Genomic DNA, 22,364 nt, shown 5'->3' on the forward strand with positions numbered 1-22,364 from the left:
ATCATGTGGTTTTTCTCCTTTGCTTTATTTCTGTGGTGGATGGCATTGATTGTTTTTCTAATGTTGAGCCATCCTTGCATACTAGATAAGTAGCCCCCTTGGTCATAATGAATTATTTTCTTGTTAATGTTGTTAGAGTCTGTTGGCTAGGATTTTGCTGAAGATTTTTCATTCATATTCATGAGGGATATTGGTCTGTAGTTTTCCTTTTGGGTGATGTCTTTGCTTGGTTTTGGTATCAAGACTATGCTTTCTTCATAAAATGAGTTAGGGAGGATTCCATCCTTTTCTGTGGTTTGGAATAATTTGAGTAGGAATGGTGTCAGTTCTTCTCTGAATGGTTGGTAGATTTCTCTGGTGAAACCATCTGGGCCATGACTTTTTTTGTTGGCAATTTTTTGATGACCTGTTCAATTTCTTCTTTTGTTATGGATCTATTCAACTTTTCCACATCAGTCTGTGTTAGTTTAGGTAAGTAGTGTGTTTCTAGAAATCTCTCCATTTCTTTCAGATTATCAAATTCGTTGGAGGATAGTTCTTCACAGTATCTTGATACTATCCTTTTTAGTTCAGTTGGTTCTGTTGTGATGTTACCCATTTCGTTTCTTATTCGTGTTATTTGTGTTCTCTTCCTCTTTTCCTTTGATAAATTTGCCAGTAGTTTGTCAGTTTTATTGATCTTTCAGAAAACCAACTTCTGGTCTTGTTGATTTTTTTCTGTTGCTCTTCTGTTTTCTGTTTCATTGATTTCTGCTCGATTCTTTATTATTTCCTTCTTGTGACTGTAGGCTTTTCTTGCTGTTCTTTTTCTAATTGTTGGAGGTGTTGGTTTAAACTGTTGATTTTGGCTCTTCTTTTTTGATGTGTGCATTTATCGCTATTAATTGGCCTCTGATCACTGCTTTTGCTGTGTCTCATAGATTTTGGTATGTTGTATTTTCATTCTTGTTTGAATCAAGGAATTTTTTAATTTCCATTTTGATTTCTTTTCTTACCCAGTCTTTCTCAAGGAGGGTATTGTTCACTTTCCATGTGTTTATTCTTTTTCTGTTGATCTTCCTATTTTTTATTTCTGCTTTGATAGCATTATGATCTGAGAAGATGCTTTGCAGTATTTCAGTGTTTTTAAATTTATTAAGGCTTGCTTTATGGGGAAAATGTTCCATGTGCACTGGAGAAGAATGTATATTGTGCTGTTGTTGGGTGAAGTGCTCTGTAGATGCCTGTAAGGCCAAGTTGGTGGATTGTATTGCATCTTTGTTAGGATTAGTCTACTTCTATATCCTTCCCTTCAAAGTTCAGGGGTCCAGAATTATCTTCTGTATCTGTGTTAATTGGTTCCACTTTTCTTTGTTGAAGAGGGTCTGTGCAGTCTTTCTGCCTATTCCACCATCTTACTGGAACTCGTAATGCTTTCTTTTAACTTTCATGGTTTTTGAAAGCAGGAACACGTATTTAAACTATTACATATTTGAGACCCAGATTTTTTTTTTTTTTTAATTACGGTGAATAAATATATAACAAAACATTTGTCATGTCTACTTCTTTTTTTTTTTTCTTTCTCGGTTGATAAGGCCCTGGGCTTGTTTAATGTTCCTGGATTATTTATTTATTTTCAAAGTTTTTATTGTGATTTGGGTGAAAGTTTACACAGCAAATTAATTTTCCATACAGCAGTAGTTCACATATACTTTGTCTCATGACATTGACTGCAATTTCCCACAGTGCGACAGCTCTCTTCCCACTTCCTCCCTGTAGTTATCTCTTCTTTGTGTCCTTCCCACCCATGCACTCCTGCCCCCAAGCTTTCTCCCTGTGCATACACAGCCCTTCCAATCTTCCATGATTGATCTTTCCAAGGACTGTATCTACTTATTTTAAATGTTCCGTTTATATGCCTGTCTTTTGTTTGGCTGGAAGCCAGAGGAGTGGGTTCAATCCCAAACCTGAGGGGCAGCTAGGGGCCATAGTCTCAGGGGTTCCAACAGGCTCTAATCAGACCAGCAAACTTTTTTTTTTTTTTTTTTATGATTTTAAGTACTCTATCCAGGATCTCCTACATAGATCCCCCTCCAAGTGGTTGACAGTGGTAGCTGGGCACCATCTAGTTCATCTGGTCTCATAGTCATATAGGCTGTGGATTACATGGTATACCAGTCCCTTGGACTAATTGTTTCCATGCATCTTAGTTTTTCTTCATTCTTCTTTGCTCTGGACGAGGAGAGACCCATTGTTGCATCTAGATGGCTGTTTGAAAGCTTTTAAGGTCCCAATTGCTACTCACCAAAGTAGGATGTGGAACGATGTTTTTGTGTAGTATGTTAAGCCAATTGCGCTTGATTTCCCCTGCGACCATGGTCCCGAGCCCACAGGTTCAACTACTTGCTCCCTCTGTGTAGCTGGCTGTGGCTAAGAATGGAGAACTCACTTTTAAATAGCTCCTCTGACAGAGTGTAAGATTGTTCTCAGCATTTGAAGCACAGCTATCAAAATCGCTGAGGTGGTGGCAATTATATAATAATATATAATTAAATGGTAGATGTTATAAGGGACTTCTGCTATAAAAATGAAATTATGAATAAACTACTTAAATCTATCTGTCTCAAAGCATTCTTTGTAGAGTAAATAAATAGAACTTTGTGTATGAACTGTCAGTCAGTAAGGGTACCAGGGAAAGGAGAGGGAATTGTCTTCAGTCCAGTTGGTAACAGTCACATGGCTGCTGATGGTATCTTTGGTTCATGGAAGCTCAGTACACCAACTGCTAGCTTCAGTCATCAACTTCAGGGGACATCTAGAAATTATATAAATAGGAGAGAAGATATAAAGATAGATTTTTCTTTGTATGGGAAAATAGACCACAAACTTATAATCTCAAGTAAATGTATCATGTCCTATCTTAATGTCTACAGGGTGCTTTTCACTGTCTGAAATGATCTTTTTTTGTTTTTCTTGTTTTCTGTCCCCTTACCACTGAAACAAATAGGAAGAGCAAGAACCTTTGTATCTTTGTGCTGTGTCCTGACCTCTGGGACCAGTACCAGTTACCATCTGGTTGGTTCTGACTCACGGCTACCCCATGTGTGTCAGAGCAGAACTGTGCTCCATAGGGTTTTCAGTGACTGATTTTTCAGAAGTACATAGCCAGGGCTATCTTCTGAGGTACCTCTGAGTGTGCTTGAACCTCCAGCCTTTCAGTTAACAGCCAGTTGTGTTAATTGATAAATCACCCAGGGACTCTTGACCCCTGAGAGATGGGTGCTCAGTGAATACTTACGAAGTGAGTAAATGCTAAATAAACCTTGTTCTCCTTTTTTTTTTTTTTTTTGGTGGTAGTGTTTTAATCTGGTATGTTTGTATCTATTGGTGTCTGCCCCTAGGTATGAGTTTTAGTCTTTTGAAAATACATTCTGTGGACTTTTCTAAAAATACAAAAGCATTTTATATGTTTGTTTATTTTCTCAATACTTTACTGTTCAGTTTAGCAGTAGGCAAGTTGCTCATTTTTGCTGCAGTTATAAAGTAGTGTTCTTCATTTTGCCAACTGCCTTTTTCCCCCTTCCAAAGCCACTGAGGTCTTTAGCTATGCTGGGTACAAGTTCTGACCCATGAAATCAGGTCTCTGGGGTGGCCAAGGGCCCACGTACCACAGTCGTCTAAAGCTTCCCAGGTGATTGCAGTATGCAGCCAATGGTGAGAAGCACCATTCCAGTGGTAGGTTAAGTGTGGACTAGTGATATACCTGTTTTTTCCCCCATGAAAATGAGCTCTCAGGAAAGCTGATTTTATTTAGCTGAAAGTTTCTTCCCCCACTTTCCCTTTAACTGATGACCCAGTAGCAGTGCCCTTTCAAAAAGTTACAGTCAGCAGGCTCTACTCCAGCTTTCAGGAGCTGGAAGTTGACATTGCAAACGGAATTACTCTTTCTGCTGACTGCTGCTGGGAAAGCTTAGTCCAGCTCTCAGCCAACCAGTGCTCTTCTAATGAGTTCACTTAGTGACTTGTTTCCAAAATCCTTACTGGTGAACAAGGTGAGGATGTGAAATAAGCTCTTCTGTAGTATTTTCACTATAAAATAATGCATGTCCATTCATGATAGCTTAGAAATACAAAAATAGAAGTATCCCAAAATGTTACTAGACAAAGATAACTCTTGTTCAGAGGTTGCTGTCTGCTCAGCACTTTTTTCTATGTATTTTTCTTTTATGTAATTGCAGTTAACTGTACATCCATATTTGCATCCCTGCATCTTGTCTCTTAACATCTTAACAGAAGCATGTTCTGGAACCATTTTCTTCAGTTACTGTATAACGCCATAAACATTAACAGCTGCACACAATATTCCATGGCAGAGATTGCTAACTCTTCCTCACCTCACTGCTGGCCAGCCCATCACTTCTCTTGTTCATACCTGAGTGGCCTGCCATTTGTAGTAACAGTATCCTAGCTGCTGGGACCCCTGAAATTGGTACCTCCCAGTTGTACAGTTGTGTCATGTGCAGAACAAGCAAACATTTAATTTGGACATGAATTGAAGGGCAGATTAAGGCTTCCACCCTCCCCCAAAGATAGCTGTAGTGTTAGATCTGAACCACAGGTGGTCTGAATAGCATGACATGAAAAGGAAACATGCCTAATGTTGTAGTATGCAGGTAATGTAGCAGTATTATAGATGTGTCCTCCATAAACCAAACCAAACCAAACCAAACCAAACCAAACTCACTGCCATCGAGTCGATTTCAACTCATAGCGACCCCTCCTTGGGTTTCTGAGGCAGTATCCCTACGGAAGTAGATAGCCCTGTCTTCCTTCTGAGGAGTGGCTGGTGGGTTTGAACCGCCAGCCTTCTGGTTAGCAGTCATGCTAACCTTAGGCACTGCACACATTTTTCAAAACATCCATTTGCTCATTTGCTCGTTTTGAGCTTGTATGTGCCAGGGGAATGCTATGCACTGGGAGAGTCCAATAAACCAGCAGTGAGTGAAGGGTAGTGACCAGGAAGGCAGGGATGATGAAGCTGCTCTAGCCCTTCACAGAATTTGGTAAAGGAGAAGGAGTTGCAGAGCAGGTGAGTGGAAAAGCCTCTGTGTGACTCCTTGCCCACACATAGTAGTGACGTCTGACTTTTTTAATCTAGCTTTTTATATGTAGCTTCCACATTGCCACACAATTACACTTGTTTTAAAGGTCAGTTAAACCTTAGGTTACTTAACATTTCTTAGCTTAGTCTCATCTGTGAAATGGGGATAATGATAGTTCTCTCCCAGGCCATGCTGCATAAATGGCATATACTGACAGTTGCACCTCACACATGACCTTGCTATAGGCTTAATGACTTATTCATTGTTATTGTGGAAGTTAAGGTTTTGTGTCAGCTTGGCTGGGTTGTGTTTTTTGAGTGGTTTGGCAGCTGTTGTAGTTATTCTCCATGATGAGATTGGATGTGATGTAAGAACTTCCATAGTGGAATATGCTGTGAGCAGTTAATCATTTGAAGGGGCATTGCCTTTGGGGTGTGGCCTGCTTCCAGTATGTGTGGAAAGACTCCTGCATTTGGTTTATGATTCATCATCTTCAGTTCCTGGTGTTGAACCAGTGGCCTGCCATGTTGTCTGCTGAATTTGGGATTACTGCCTTCACAGCCTCTGAGCCAACAATCTGCCATTTTACCTGTTGATCTTGGGTTGATCAGCCTTAGCTTCCAGCAGCTGTGTGAGTCAGGAGAAGCCTTCACCTTGGTCCACTGGGCCTGGAAGGCAGAGCAGAAGCCCAAAGTCAAGGGGCCTCCACCCAGACTCTAGAGTCAGCCCTCTGAATTCAGACTTTTGGCCTCCTGGACTGTAAGAAAATATGTTCCTCTTTGTTGAAGCCGTCCACTTGTGCTGTTTCTGTTACAGCAGCACTGGAGAACCAAGACAGTTGTTACTGTTACCATCAGAGCTGTTTTTCACAGTATAAATAAATAATGGTGTGGTAAGCTTCTTCGGCATAAAGCTTCTTTAGGATTCTCTGAATTATTTCTTTAATATAGAATTCCCAGAATTTAGATTTATGGGAAAAGTGTACGAACATCTTGAAACATTTCAAATTGCTTTCCAAATGGGTTGTGCCAATTCATTGTGCTTCCAGCAGTGGGCAAGAGTGCTCAGCTCAAACTCCCTGAACCAAAAGGGCAACTGGAATTATTTTTATTAGATCATTACTAATTTAGTAGGTGGAAATTATTACTATATATTAATATTATAAATGAGCTTCCTGTTTACAAGTATTACTCAGAGAAACTGCTATTGGGAGTTAACTTCTTTAAGATTATGAACAAATTAAAAATGAGAGAATTTTATCTTCATTAAAGTCCATACCTTGCCCGAGCTTACAAATTTGGTTCCAGTGCCTGCTCACCTCTGCTGGGATACCCTCCTTTATCCTCACTTCTGGCTGCAGAGCTATGGGGTGCTCCCAGGGCACACTAGCAGGGTCTCCCTTCCTTATGCCTCCAGTGCTTTACCCAAAGGGTAGATGGCAGCTTTGTTAGTTCTTGTGGACAGAGTGATAGGAACTACTGGGATCCCTGGCCTAACAACAAATGAGAAGAAATTGCTTAATATTCAAGCCCTCCGTGACCCACCTAACAAGCTGAGATTCTTGTCATGGAGAGGGCTTAATCCGTAGCCAGAAGAGAACAGGACACAATCAGTTTTTAATTACTGACAGAGGATGGGCTTTGAAACATGCAAACGAACACAAGGACTGCCCTTTGTGTTTACCACCCTACCCCCATCTAGCTCTGCTCTGCCAAAACATGGCTATTATTAAGGCTGCCTTTCTTCTCTTGCCGTCCAAGGCACTGGCACTTCTTGTGTCAGGGAGGATCCAGGTAGTTCTGCAAGGAGCAGCAACATTGCAGCTGCGTGACCTGGGTAAAGAGTAGCCTGAACAAGCCTGCTCACCTCAGCCCTTGCATGATCCCTTGCACGCTCTTGGTACCCAGCAGACGTCCCAGTAGCCTGAGTGGAGCCTGTCTGTATGCCCCGGAGGCTCCCGCTTCTGAGGGGTGGGAGGAATCTCTTAATCCAGTAATCTGCTCTGAAAAACTAAGCAGAATGCATGTAAGTGATCCCTGCCTAACTTTGGATCCAGCTGTGGTCAGGTTCTTAACACCTATCTAGGTACACTGTAACTGCCGGGGAGGAGGCAGTCTTGAGTCTTCTGCCTGCAGACAGAGGCCATGTTGTTGGCTGTGGAAGGCTCTCCATTCTTTGGCTCCCTGGTCAGTAGAGTAATGCCCTGCTGGCATTGTGAGCTGGGACATGACTGAATTTCTCTGGATCTCACCTTCTTCATTTGAAAACTGAGGTGGCAGCACCAGGATTGCAGGGTGGCAGTGAGGATTGTATAGGGGACAGATGGGATGGGCATAGCCTAAGGATTAGCATACATGTGCCCTTGGGGTTTGTAGCTGTTAACTAGTTTTCATTAGAAACTAATACAGGAAAATGAGCCATTCCTTTAGCCCACAAAGATTTGAGCTCCTGCTCCATGCCAGGACCTCTGCTGAGACCTGGAGCCCTGCCCTCCACAGCTTACAGACCAGTTAGAGTGGCCAGACAGGGATAGGCAAATAGACAGATTGGAGATGATGAGTGTGCAGTTGGGGCACTGAGAGTGAGCCTCCTGGGTGGTGGGTGGTGGTACATAACCGCAGCTGTCACACCACTATTGACATGTGGAGCCATGGACATAAGATAGCCACAGCTTTGTCCTGCTGTGGTAGAATCACTTCTCCAGTGGCTGGGCCTTGGCTCTTGGGCACTAGTGCTCTGTTCACTTTTGTGCCCTCTTGGCTTTTCCACCATACACATGTACTCTTCTTTTCATATCATCCAGTGTGACCTGAGCATATTTCAGCATAATCTACCTCATTCAGCTAGCAGCTGTCTTTCCTTTTTACACTGTGAGGCTGCAATATGAGGGTGTTCGGGAGGGTCTCCTGTGGATATGAGCTGGAGACTCAGCTCAGGCCAGAGCTACGGGGTGAGGGCGTGAGGTGTGTCCTCAGGGGTCATTGTCAATTTGAGAGATAGCCAAGGAACCACAGGTAGATGCCACCATATTTAGGATGATCTGGCTTGTAAGCACTTTATACAATTTAGCAATGAGGAAGGAGAGTAGTGGGCTATGGAGGACTGGTCACCACGGGGAGGAAGTGGGCCCTGGGCTTCACTAAGCCCAGTACTGCCCGTCAGCCCCTCCCTGGAGGGCTGGCAAGTGCAGGTGGGCCAGCCCAGCAGACAGAGTGTGTGGGAGGACCACTTCCCCAACCAGGCCTATTCTGTAAATGCTGAGGTGATCAGGGCCAAGATGGAAGGCCCTTTGGTCTCTGCTACAGAAGGTGGGTGGGGTGATCAGTGGATTGTGGGGTGGAGCAGAGAAGACTGGGCAGGTGGCATTGCCACTATGTCTGGGCACTCCTCACGCTTTTTGGGGCCACCTGTTAACTCTTCCCACAAACCCTGCTGGTCTGCATCTCCCAGATGGGGAAGCAAAAGCTCAGAGAAGCCAGGAATTTGGATGCAGTTCCCTGCATAAGTGGTAGTGATAGGATTCAAATCCTGGTTTGTCTGTTTGGTGCTCTATCCACCCCTACTCTCTGTCTTCTGAAATAGCCTGGGCCTGTTGGCTCCCATTAGGCTGTCCATAGGCCTGTGAGTGTGGTGGCTTCTGTGCTTGGAGGCAGGTGGGGGTCTTCTTGGGCTTCAAGGTGTGGTGGCTGTATGAGGGGGGATATAGATGAACAAGCCCCCACTCCCACCCTCTAGGAACCTGCATGAGGTTCATGGACTGGAGAATTATCAGAAGTCCATTCACTGTGATTAGTCTGTGACTGGCAGTGCCACCTAGAGTCTTTCTAGGAAAGTTACAGAATAGCCAATGAGAAGGACTGATTGCCTGTTTTTTCCATCAGCTTGCCTTGTTTCCTTTCTTCTTTCAAAATTAACTAAAATGGGCCAGCTGAGGCATCGTTATTAGAAAATCTTCTGGCCTTTATTTTAGGACCAGGTGTGGGAGATGGGACCTTTGCACAGCATGGGGAATAGGGCTCCCAGGCTCAGCCAGTGGCATGGGCCTGGGGAAGGAGGAGGATCACTAATGTTGCAGAAGACGGTCTTCCCGGGAACAGGATAGGTTCTTGGTCTGTCTTTTAGAGTGTATTTGAGAAAAATGTTGTACTTTCATAGCCTTGCTGCTCAGCTTCTCACCTCAGGCTTACTCAGCCAGTATCACATGCTGGAAACAGTAAAAAGGAGGCCTACCCTTTTCATAGGAGCTCTGGTAGCACAGTGGCTAAGACACTTGACTGCTAACCAGAAGGCTGGCGGTTCAAACCCAACAGCCACTCTTCGGAAGGAAGATGGGGCAATCTACTTCTGTAGTGATACTGCCTCAGAAACCCAAGGAGGGGTTTACTATGAGTCGGGTCTGACTTGATGGCACATAACAACAACAACAACAAACCCTTTTCATAATTTTCAGCTCTTCCAGATGGGTTCCATATACAAAATGGTGTGTAGCTGGGAGGAGGAAGACACACTGGGATCTGTGTTGGTGACTAGCTTAAGTTACAGTCACTGTTCTTCCTCTAAGTGTGCTAGTTAGGATAGCAGGCACCACTAACCTGGAGTGACGTGTCTTCTGGACACCTGTATTCTCCATGGGTCCCTAAGAATTGAGAACCGTCAGGCCCTCTGAGCAGGGCCTTGCTCAAGTGGCCAGAGTGGATTCATTCAGGCTTGTTTCACAGCAGTGTCTGTGTTCAGTGTCATGTGCATGATACAGAGGCCCTTTGTAGACAGAGATGCTTTCACTGAGGCCAGGACATCTCTGCCGGAATCTGTCCTCGCAGCTGAGACCGGCCGGGCGCAGCTCTGCTTATACTCAGGGTGGTGGCTTGTGAATTTTGCCACCTGTGGAACTGAGAGCTGTGCATCCGCTTATGAAAACCACAGCATTCGGGGGAATACCCTTTGTCTTTAGCGTACACATTGATGTGGTAAACAATTTCTGTATGTGTCACTGCATGACTCTGATAGCTCCAGTTATGGTAGACAAGGCATGTAAAAACTAATTTTAAACCAGTGTGGTCTTACAGATGCACTGAAAAGCCAAGAGGACAAGGGAAGCCTCATTCCTGCAGTAGACCCATGGGCACCCTGGCCTGGCTGAATTAGGCACTGTGGCAACACAGCCAAGGAGCAGCTCTCCCTGCCAGGCTGGGGTTCACTTTCAGAGCATGTTTTTGGGCAGAGGGCACAGGACCTTCTACTTTCCTCACTCATTATTACCATTTGGCAGTAAATGAAGGATGTCAGCTGTGCTGTATTTTCTATGAGTTGAGGGTGTGTGAACCAAGCCCCAGAAGTTCTTTTGTCAGGAAGGAAGGCTGTGGGAAGTGGGTGGCCACGTGGCTAGCCAGAGACTGGGGAGCCCATTCAGAGCTGCCTGGCATCCCTCTTCCCCAATCTGGATGGTGATGTCTTTGCTTCTTGAGCACAGAGAACCCAAACCTAAGTATTGTGATTGGCATAGGTGGCACTTGGGAACAAAACCGACAATGATTGTATTTTCGTTTTGGTGTGTTATCAGGAAATTAAATTGTTAAATGGATTAAGGACTTTTCATTACTATCAAGCTTTATTTCTAAAGAAATACTGTGGAAGGTATAATTGGGGTAATGAACTAGGATGAGATTTATTTTATTTAGGAAAACACATTTGTATATTTTGTAACAGGGAGCTCTGGTAACATAGTGCCTGAGGCACTTGACTGCTAACCAGAAGGCTGGTGCTTCAAAGCCGCCAGCCACTCCTCGGAAGGAAGATGGGGCAATCTACTTCCGTAGTGATACTGCCTTAGGAACCCAAGGAGGGGTTGCTATGAGTCAGGTCCGACTCCACAACACATAACAACAACAACATATTTTGTAACTGGCAGCCTTGGAGATTAGATAGACGGTTGCTGACTGCTGCTTTTTTTTTTTTTTTTTTTTTAAATCTTCTGATTGACATAAATCAACAGCTTCATGCCATAGGATAATTCAAATGAAATCTTACTGCTCTTTGTTTTGTGCTCATTGTGTTGTTTTTTGAGTTTTGTGACCAAGCAATCTCTCTGCATGGCAGTATTCGGGAGCACAGAAGAATTTGCTGCCCCACTATACCTGGAGGCAGCCTGGTCCTCTGGTGTAGTTACCTGCGAGGACATAACTGTGCTTATCCATCTTCTGTTTTATTCACTGGAGCCACAGCCCAGTCATCTAGAAACCTCATTTGGCAGGACTCTTTCCTGGCCTTTTACTTTTCACAGAAGCAAACTGCAAGAAGCAGATTTTGATTGGCGATTCAAACAGAAGTGACTTTCAGATGAGTAAATTCTGATAGGTTTGCTAGCATAGATTCCATAGAAGGAGATAAACTCATATACAATTAGAACATTTTAAAACAACTTCCCATTAGTCAGAAAATTGAATTCTCCATTTGTCTGTCCATGCATGTATGCATCTATTCACCCAACAAATAAATGGCAGGTGCACTGCTCAACACTGAGGGTGGATAGAGGATGGGAACATGCATAGGTTGTGTAGCCCCAGTGTGGTGAGCACTTTATGGGAGAGTGACAGAGAGTGGGCTATACCTCGGTGGTTGGGGGGGGGGTGCCTTCCTGGAGGTAGGCTCCCGGCCTCTGAAAGTTGAGGAAGTGCATGAATGAAGGAGACAATGCGCATGAAGGCCCAGAGGGAGAGCAGAGCCCAGAGCTGCCTAAGATGGCTGTTCCAGATCTTTCTTTGTCTCTCTGTCTTCTCAGAATTGTGAAGCATAATGGGCCTTCCCCTGGGATGAGGGTTGCACACTCAGATGTATGTTCCCAGGTTTTACATTTTTACATCTAATTTCTGGAGGCACTCAGACTCTCTGAGCAACATGACATCCTTGTGGGTGGGGCCTAGCATTCTCTCATGGTGGTGGGGGGTGCTGGCTTTATGTGTGCATCCGTAAGATCCCTTTATGGGAGTCATTCATTTGGGGTTTGATGCGTCAGCTGGAAATTCACATTTCATCCCTTTAGTAGAAACTGTCTTTCCAGGAGCTGCTTACAAATATTTATAGATAAAATATTTATAGCAAAAATGTCCATATATGTGCTTTTCTTTTCTAGTAAATGTTATTTAAAACAACAGATTTTTGCAGAAATCACTACAGAACAGTTTGGGCTTCATTTTTCCATGATCCTTAAATCTAATAAGAGGCAAAATGAAATTCTCAAATGCTGGGGGCATCTTAAGCAGTATGCTTGGCCTACAAATGCCCTAAACATGTTTGGATAATCATCTTCAATTCAGCTTTTGAGAAAGTATATTCTTGATCTTTTAAAAAATTAGTTCATCTTTGAAACAATGCAAATGTGCTGTGGTGATGCAGGTTGCCACCCCATGAAGACTGGTAGCTGAAGGTGTCTTCTTGGGGTCATTGTTGTGTGGTTTATGTCATGATAAAACTACATTTGACCTATGCTTACTCTTGAAGTACTCTGTGAACCTTTCCCATCTTGCTGGATTGTTGGCAGCCCTGTGGATTTGCCATGGGAATGGAATGTTATCTGATAAGGTCTGTGGCAACCCTGTCTTTTGCACATGGTGACTTTACCTTGTTGCCCCCACAGCCACCTCCCCACGGGTGTCCTCTGAGCTGGAGCAGGCTCGGCCCCAGACCAGTGGAGAAGAGGAGCTGCAGCTGCAGCTGGCACTGGCCATGAGCAGAGAAGTGGCTGAGCAGGTAGGTCAGTGCCCAGTGTGGTCAGCCCTGTGGGGACAGAGCAGGGTGGGTTCCAGGGAGGACCACAAGCCCTGTCTTCAAGACATTTCAGATGTGGTTTCCAAGCTGGGATTTTGTGCTGCCATGTGCTGTCACCCACTGTCCCTGACAGGAAGGGAGGCTATACCATGGTATACTAGGAAAGGTTTTTGGGTAAGTTAGTGCCTAGGGAAGAAACCAGTCAAAAGGGCTTCCCAGAAACCCTTGTGCAGCCTTGATCAGCATTCAGGGCTCTGTGTTTAGTGAGTGGAATGTGCACAGCCTCCTTGAGGAATACGCATGCAGGACATTCCTTCTGCAAAGGGGCCAGGGTCAGAGTGCCTCAGGGAGGGGGTGCAAGGAAGTGGCACCTCCTGTGTGTGACACGTGGGCTGGGCGGGCTCATTCCAGGAGGGCAGGTTGCTGAGATGCACCAAAACCCCCAACAGTGCCTAGAGGCCCAGAGAAAAAGCTAGAAAAAGACGAGAAGGTGCGTCTGGAAAGAAGAGTTCTTGTGTTCAGATGACAGAAGTACATGTGATCTTAATTGTTTTTCAGTTCCAGTTGTTCTTTAATAAACATTAATGGCTTTAAAATGGGGGCAGAGGGAAAGGAGAGATTAAAGTTCCCCTTTGAAGTCATTCTCCATGCTAATTGGAATTTTCCAGTCTGTGTCCACAGACCCTTGGCGAAAGGGGTAGGCAGAGTTAGGGCAAGCGGTGTGCCTGCTCTAGTTTGGGAGCTGGTGCTCAGAGAACAGTATTAGGGATATATGTGCAGAGATATTTCCCAACAATACTTGTCTATTTATGATTGGAAATGTGCTAAAACTCAACCGCAGTGGACAGCTTCAATGATGGCCTCTCTGTACCCAGGTAGAAAAGTTACACAGTCCTCGAGTCTGTGCACGCAGATGCGCAGGAGAGCGCTCGCTGGGAGATGCAGGGCCCAGACAGACGGTTCGATCCCTTTCAGTTAATCAATCATATCTGTGTGTTATTTATAATACCATGTTTATGAATAGGAGCATGCGTAAATCATTTCTGTTAGAAATCAGAGCTTTTTGGAAGCATATGCAGTGGGAGGTGGAATACTCTGTGATTCTCATCCTCCTCATTCTTTCTGGGTTGTCTGATTCTGTGTTTTATAAGGAGCTATATTGATTTTATCATTAGAAAGAGTTATAAAGCCATTTTTATTTTGAGAAAAAAATGTTAAAAATCCTCTTTCTCCTTTTGGTGGTGCCCGTTTCAGACTCCCTGGTGCCTGTCGCGAAGGGAGTTGAAATCTCATGTGTGGCCCAGTGAGGAAGGAGTCTATTGAGCTCAGGGTTTTTTTTGTTTTGTTTTTTGTGGCATGAAATTCACTATTAAAAAGTAATCTTGTTTTATAAGTTTTCAAACCTTCCTTGGAGATTATGTGGAATACAATGTTGTGTTTCCTATTGCTGGCCAGTGTTGCTTTGCTCTATGTAGTGGTGTTATGACATTAAAATCAGCTTAAAATTTCACTTACATAAAAAGAGAAGAACATGCAGATGTATAAAGACTAAAATTTACTAGAGGTTACCAGGCGCAGGAGGGAGGAGGAAAAGTAGGGTGGGGCTTATTGTTTATGGAGCACTAAGTTTCTGTTAATGATGATGGGGAAATTACATTAAGGCTAAGGGTTGCACAGCCAATTAATGTGATTGATCTCAAAAGTTGTATACCTGTTAAAAGTTGAATTGGCAAGTGTGTGATACATATACAGGTATGTGTTGCTTAACGTCCATGATACGTTCTGTGAAATAGGACATTACGTGATTTGGATGTTGTGAGAACATCATCATTATGTACGTTCAAATTGCGTGACGTCTGAGGTCATGTGGCTTGTGTGGAGCTGTGGGCTTGAGCCCTGGTGGCTGTTGCTTCCTGTGGCTGCTTTCTGTGATCATGCTCTTCTCCACAGGCACAGTACTCCCAGCTGGGAAGAGGGGGCAGAGGAGTGTTTACTCCTGACTCAGTGGTACTGATGTCCCTTCTCCTCCCTTGGCTGTTGCTCCAGTAGGGACTGGAACCTGAACTCAGAGCAGGGATCTTCAGCCCTATGAGCTGAAGGGATTTCCACCCTGAGACCCCCCACCTATGCTCAGACAGCTAGCATAGGGGTCCCAGGTGTACACACCTTTAGGACACCTCAGAGAAGATGGCAGCCCTAGGGGATGATTATGAGTCACCTCCTGCCCCACTCCTTGTCATTCTCTTATCAGTGGAAACACCTCCTGGAGCCCATAACCACCATAAGGGCCCTGGTTTACCTCCATGATCAACCTTACACTCCCCTCCCCCACAAGCCCTGAGGCGCTCTCCCAGGCGCAGCAAGAGGAGGAGCTAACAGGCCTGTATCTCCAAGATGTCCAGAAAGTTGAGAGACACCTCCTAGCCTGATTCTGAGTCAGAACACAAGAAGGTACCCCTGTTTCCCCCAGCCAGACATACGTGAGGTAGGGTGAAGGTGGGCCAGGATGCAGGGGTACTGAAGAACCTGCTGAGGGCCCTTCCATAGAGACCCAAGTATGGGGAATACTTGGGGCCAGAGGCCAATTTGGAGCGGTCAGTGGGTCAGCCACCAGGGGCTGGACCCTGCACACAGAAGAGGGGTGTCTGCCTGGGGACCAGTGGTGGCCCCAAACAGGCTGAGATGGGCAGTGGCTTTGGCCTGGGCATGAGCTTTGGTGTCCAGCAGGGTGGTGCACAGGACGGGAAGCCACACAGCCGTGAGACCTGTGGCAAGAGCTTCAGGTACAACTCTCTGCTATCAAAGTACCAGCGTTAACCTATATGGGTGAGAGGCTGTACAAGTGTGGACAATGCAACAAGGCCTTCAGCCACAGCTTGTCCTTCACATAGCACTTGTGCATCCACAGTGGTAAAAAGCCCTGCAAATGCAGTCAGGCCTTCAGCCAGAGCTCCAACTTGGTGTAGTACATTCACCCAGTGTGACAAGGCCCTTTATCCAGAGCTCCATGCTCATCTGAACACCAGCAAATCCACACAAGTGAGAAGCTCTATGAATGCCACGGGTGTTTCAAGGCCTTCTGCAGTGACTCCTGTGTCTCCCTAGCACCTACACATCCTCACGGGGGACCCTTCACCTGCAGCACCTGGGGCAAGGCCTTCAGCCAGCGCTGGCAACTCATCTGGCACCAGTGGATCCAGAGTATTAAGGCTCCAGCAGGAAGGGCTTCTGCTTGCCCACTCTCCCACACAACCATCCAGCCCTGCATGCCCATTGTCCCCAGTAAATTCTTTCTGGTTGCTGGAAAAGAAAACCTTATGGGACCACAGACGTATAAGCGGTCAGATATTGTTATGCAGCACATACCTGTATTTACAACTACAAAAGAGTAGCTACTGAGGCTGCTTATAGACAACCAAACGTCTCATGGGATTTGATTTCTTGGTTTGGATATTGGGTCATGATTTCATGGGCTGTTCCAGTTAATTGACTTAATAATGTGTTTTAGTGCTACCACCTGCTAGTTTGCATAGTGCCTGGGCTCTTAAAAGCTTACAAGCAGCCATCCATGGTTCAATAATTGATCTCTACTCACCTAGAGCAACCAAGAAAGGAGTCAGGAATTGGAGGAGGAAATGGAGTGTATGACTAATTGTCACCTCAAACAACTATCTTCTTTGTGTGAGACCAGAAGAACTGGATGGTGCCCAGCTGCCATTACTGAATGCTTTGATCAAAGATTCTGTAGAGAATTCTGATCAAAATGGCGGGAAAGCAGACAGAATTTCAAATTGTCATGGAATCCAGAATTTCTGGAGCCATTTAAGCTGGATGAATCCCTGAAACTATTGCCCTGAGATAATCTTTAAACCATAAACCAAAAGTAACCCCTGAAGTCTTCTTGAAACCAACCAACCAACCAAACAAACAAAAAAAACCCACAAACCCTTGCCATCAAGTGAATTCTGACTCACAGCAACCCTAATTAGTAAAGAATGTCTGCCTTGCATTTTGCTTGATCTGTATGGGATCAAATTGACAGCAGGAACTTGAAAGGGCAGGTAGGAAACTTAGAGGGCAGTGAGATTTTGTCAGTGCAGGAGGAACAATTCGGAAAAGAAGGGTGAGACTATTTTGCATAATTTGCAGAATGTAATCTTTGTCACTGAATTGTACATGTAGAAATTGTTGAATCGGTGTATGTTTTCCTGTTATATTCTCAACAACAACAAAGTAAGATAAATTACTTAAAAAAAAATCAACTTCAAGTTGGAGTTATCCCTCTGCAGGAAGAACGCCTCAGGCGGGGGGATGACCTCAGATTACAGATGGCCCTTGAGGAAAGCCGAAGAGACACAGTTAAAGTTCCGAAAAAGAAAGAGGTAAGAGCTTCATTGGGAAGAGAAATATTTGAGACTATCTCATGGTTGCTGTAGAAATGCCTCTCTGCCCCAGTCCGGTAACACGTGTGTGATGTGTGGAGTATTCTCAGACCATGCCATTTTCTCTACTACTAAACAAATGTCTCAGGTGCCTGTGGTCAGCAAGAGTAAATTGAAGACATAGCTGAAAATATGTCTGACTCTACTGTGACAGGCCCGTCTGTACTGCACCCCTGCCCTCCAGAGCAGGTGGGCATGGCTGTTGGGCCTGGCCTGGTCACCTGGGTTCATTGGACTCCAACCCCCACCTCCAATGGGTAAGCACAGGCAGTGGGCCCCCAGTTACCTGGGATCACATTCCATCCCATTAACCAGGAGATACTTACGTCCCACTTCCTCAATTTTCCTCATCTGTGAAATGAGGATGATAATTGTGCCTATGCCATACAGTTGTGGTGAATATTAAAAAAATGTTGCCACTGAGTTGACTCCAACTCATGGTGACCTCAGTAGTATCAAAGTAGAACTGTGCTCTGTAGGATTTTCAAGGCTGATTTTTTTGAAAATCAAGGTGCGTTAACCATGTGCACCACCCAGGGACTCCATGGTGAAAGTTAAGTTCATTGTCAAGTACTTAGAAGGATGTTCTGGCACAAGGCAAGCCTTCCATCATGTGGGCCTTCATCATAGTCATTGTTACCTCTCTGTGCCAGGCACCTTGCTTGAGCATAAAGATGACCAGAGTGGTGTCATTCCTGGCACACTCATCACCCATTAAAGAGATGTCCCTTCTAACCACAGAGGGCAGGGCTCCAGTGCTGCTTGGTGGCTGTGGGAGCAGGGAAGGGGAACCTCAGAAGAGAAGGCTGTACTTAGGAGGTGGTGATATGGGGGCAGGGCTGTCTCCTGTAGTTAGAGGGCTTGGTGAATAGTTATGACAAACATAGGAAGATTTGCTGTGACTATAGCGATATAAGTGAGTCCTGGTAGCACAGTGGTTAAGTACTCACTTACTAGCTGAAAGGTCAGTGGTTGAAATGCTCCAGCTGCTCTGTGGGAGAAGGATGTGGCAGTTGTTGTTGTTGTTGTTATGTGCCATCGAGTCGGCCCTGATTCATAGGGACCCCTCCTTGGGTTGCTGAGGCAGTATCACTACGGAAATAGATTGCCCAACCTTCCTTCTGAGGAGTGGCTGGTGGGTTTGACCCACCAGCCTTCTGGTTAGCAGTCAAATGCCTTAGGCACTGTGCTACCAGAACTCCTGGATATGGCAATATGCTTCCATAAAGATCGCAGCTTTTGAAACCAAATGGGACAGTTCTACTCTGTTCTACAGGGTCATTATGAATCTGAATCTGTTTTATGGTGATGGGTTGCCATTTGGTAGCAGTGTAAAACTTGTTTCTTTCTTTGTCTCAGAAGCACGGTTCGCACCCACAGCAAACCACTCTGTTGGATTTAATGGATGCTCTCCCCGGTTCGGGCCCTGTAGCCCAGAAAGCAGAGCCCTGGGGCCCAGCGCCCACAGCTAGCCAGAGCAACCCATGGGGTGGGCCAGCAGCCCCAGCAAGCACCTCGGACCCCTGGCCATCATTTGGTAAGACCCTTTGGTTCCTCTCCCAGGCTTCCCTGCTGAATAAATGAGGGATGGCAGAAAGAGCTCTTTGTTCTTTCTTGCTTCTCACTGAAGTGGGGTGTTGGTTGGGTTGATTGTAATGAATTCTCTGTGCTCTCCAGGCACCTGCAGTGATGCCAGCAGGCTAGGCCCTCCTTTCTTGGGGGTTGTGCTGAGCACTCCATCTCTTCCATATTGAATGGTTTCTGCTTTGGTCAAGGGAAAGCCAACTTGCTCTCTGCTTCCTGTGTACATCAGAAGTGACTTATCCCATCCTTGGGACACATTTTAACTCTCTTCAGCTTCCTAAGTATACCCAGCACCCCTGTTGGAGGAGCTGTATGATATACAGCATGAAACATTTAAGTCAAATTGCTGTAATTAGCTGGAAATTAGGATGTGTTTAACATAACCACTGATGAGAAGGGATACATTTACTGTAATTTCTACTTGTTATATAAAGCAATTTAATAGGCTTATTGAATATTCTGAAATTCTGTTTGATGCCAAATTTAAGAGAATTTGTGCTAGGAGACTTGAAACATGGCTGATGCGGGGTGATGGCCTTGTCCTGTGGGCTTCTTAGTCGACGGACAGGATGCTTGGGGCTCAGAAGCCTTGTGGTGACCCTGGCCTGTTGCTTCTGAGGCCCCCTCAGTGCTTTCCAGGCTTTCTGCCTGGGAGCTTTGAATTGTGTGTTTTGTGGCATCTTGAAGTTTCCACAAACTGGAACCATCTTTTGTATTCATTTTGGTCATCTGGATGTTTGCTGAGGTGTGCCAAATGCCAGGCTCTATCCTGTTATACAGGGACCCAAGGGCAGATAGGTAATGCTCATGCTCTCTAGACCCTGGTCTGGTGCAGGCCAGCTGGCTGCACATGATTGTAGTACTGTGTGCTCGACCTTACTAGACGTTATTTGAGTGATGCTGGGTCAGGGCTCAACTTCTGGGACCAGGGGGTGTGGGACAAGCTTCCAGAGGAAACCTTCAAGGAATTGCAAAAGATGGCCAGGCAGCAGAGAGGTGGAAGTGTTTCCGGCAGGATGACTGAGCTGTGTGAAGGCATGAGAGCATGCACGTCTGGTGTAGTGGGCTTAGGGCACTGTCCAGTGTGAGACTGGGGAGGAAGGAGGTGGCTGGGTGCAGGCCATGCTTGCAGCCTGTAAAGCGATTGGGACTTGGTGTAGGATGTGGTGCCCTAAGTCCTGGATGCCCTTTGGTGATGCTGTTGGCTCCAGTGGTGAAGTGGAGCCCCTGGACCTTGGGGGAAATCCCCAGGCTGAATTTCCTAGTTTTCAACACCTCAAGGGCTGCTAGCAGGGCTGTCTTGATGTGGTATGTGAGGGGAACCATGGTAGGATATCACTGTGGAACATACACAAGCATTGTGAGGCTGGGATACCCTGGGAAGGTGGTTGGGGAGCATGGAAGTCTGCACACATGCTTGCCTGCAGGGGGTATGAGTTGTGTGGTAGAGTGAGGCAGTGCTAATGTGCCCTTGGGAGTACAGGGAGAGCAGGCTCCTGTAGGCGATAACTTCTGGTTTCACTTTTCAACTTGAATCCAGTTCTGTGGCATGATGGCCACCTTAAGTTATGGCTAGGATATTCTTCTGGGGAGATTTTTCAGCCCCTTTCAAAATTTTAAGTGGATTAGTTGGATGGTTTTCTCAGTGCCCAGAAAAGAAAGTGGCTCTACTAGGAGCCAGATGAGTTTAATAATAAGCTTAAGCTGTGCTGAGTTGGGGGTTGAATCTAGGAGGACACTGGGTCAGGGTGGGTAGTTGGGAGACGGACTTTTTACTCTCTGCCTTTTTTTTTTTTTTTTAAACTGTCTGAGTTGTTTACCAGAGTATATGGTACTTGAACGTAATGCACTGCTGTCGAGTCAGATCCAACTCATAGTGACCCCTTCTTGGATTTCCGAGGCAATATCACTATGGAAATAGATTGCCCAGCCTTCCTTACAAGGAGTGACTGGTGGATTTGAACCACCAGGCTTCTGGTTAGCAGTCAAATGCCTTAGGCACTACGCTACCAATTTGTAATATGTTTGTATTATACTTACCCCTGCACAGATAAGCTGGGGAAGTTTTCATTTGGCTGAATGGTGGCAGATCCAAGGACCAGTGTCCTCCTCTAGTGGCCGCAAGTTCTCCAACACCTGCAGGCACAGGCAGTGCCTTCAGGCACAGTCAACAAGGGGTGAGGCCCAGGCTACTGTGCAGAAAGTGGTATGATGGGGCCACCAGGAGCAAGGCAGCCTGGGATACCTGGACATCCCCTGGGAATGCCAGCCCAAGTGGATCTATATAGTATCTTTTTTTTTTGAGATAAAATTCATATACCATAAAATTCACCTCTTTAACCATTTTAAAATGTACATCATGATATAGTGCAACCATCACCTCTAATTCCATCACTTTTTCATCATCACAAAAGGAAACCCCTTTGTGGGTCCATTAGCAGTCACTCTCCATTCCCTTCCCTCCAACCCCTGGCAACCACTAATCTGCTTTCTGTCTCTTTGTATTTGCCTATTTTGGACATTTTTTATAACAGGAATCATACAATTTGTGACTTTGTGTTTGCTTCTTTGACTTGGCATTGTGTTTTAAACATTCATCCATGTGGTATCATGTGTCAGAGTTTTATTCCTCTTCAAGGCTACTGGGTAATATTCTATTATATAGATAGAACACAATTTGTCGATCTGTTCATCAGTTGATGAGCATTTGGATTTCTTCTATTTTTTTCACTATTGTGAATCCAAGTTTTTAAGAAAAGATTGAAACCTGAGTTTTAGAAATTAATCATTTGAGAGTTCCAGTAAGATGGCGGACTAGGCAGAAGGACTGCACAGACCCTCTTCAACAAAGAAAAGGGAAACCAATTAACACACACACACAAGATAATCCTGGACCCCTGAGCTGTGAAGGAAGGGATATAGAAGTGGACTAAACCCCATCTAGCAGAAGAATTTGCGTGAAAATACCAAAAAAGGAGACATATGGAGCTGCAGTCTGGGAGCGACCCTGAGCGATCCTGACGGCACAGACAGCTTGGAGACTGCCGAGTGGTGGTAGGACCTAAGAATTAACCTAAAAATCAGCCCCGCTAGCCAGGGACTGCATGGAGGACTGCTCTGGTGGCTGAGGGAAAAACGGAGAAGGCAAAGAGAAAGGCAGTCTGAGCTGTGGACTTTTGCCTGTCTGGAGGGTGCCGCCATTTTGAATGTTTACAAGCAGCTTGACCATTTTGGATATTTAAAGAGATAGCACTCTCTCAGATTGCAGGGGCTTGAGAACAGGTTCTGCTTGCCAGCAACTCCAAGGTCTCTCCGGACCTGCATGACTGAAAAGGTGCGACGTTCCTCTTGTTACTCTTATACCCCACACCCGCTTGGTGAACGGAGGTGAGGCCATCCCCCACTCCCACCCACCTTCTGGGCTTGCAGGAACTCCATCCCAGTCAGGGTGCCCTACCCTGTCCTCCCGATTTTTTTTTTTTTCCCTCTCTTT

General features: G+C 45.3%; 1 protein-coding gene across 1 annotated transcript in view; it reads left to right on the forward strand.

The window, feature by feature from the left end:
• Positions 1–22,364, forward strand: part of EPN2 (epsin 2) — a 63,950-nt gene that overhangs the window by 12,588 nt on the left and 28,998 nt on the right. Inside the window, exons 3-5 of the mRNA XM_007941478.2 lie at positions 12,715–12,827; positions 17,135–17,227; positions 18,650–18,824. Of these exons, the coding sequence (XP_007939669.1) occupies positions 12,715–12,827; positions 17,135–17,227; positions 18,650–18,824 (381 nt within the window). The remainder of the gene's footprint in view (positions 1–12,714; positions 12,828–17,134; positions 17,228–18,649; positions 18,825–22,364) is intronic.

Source organism: Orycteropus afer, unplaced genomic scaffold, assembly GCF_000298275.1.
Source record: "Orycteropus afer afer isolate SDZICR_OR568_19922 unplaced genomic scaffold, OryAfe1.0 scaffold00080, whole genome shotgun sequence".
NCBI classification, from domain to species: Eukaryota; Metazoa; Chordata; class Mammalia; order Tubulidentata; family Orycteropodidae; genus Orycteropus; species Orycteropus afer.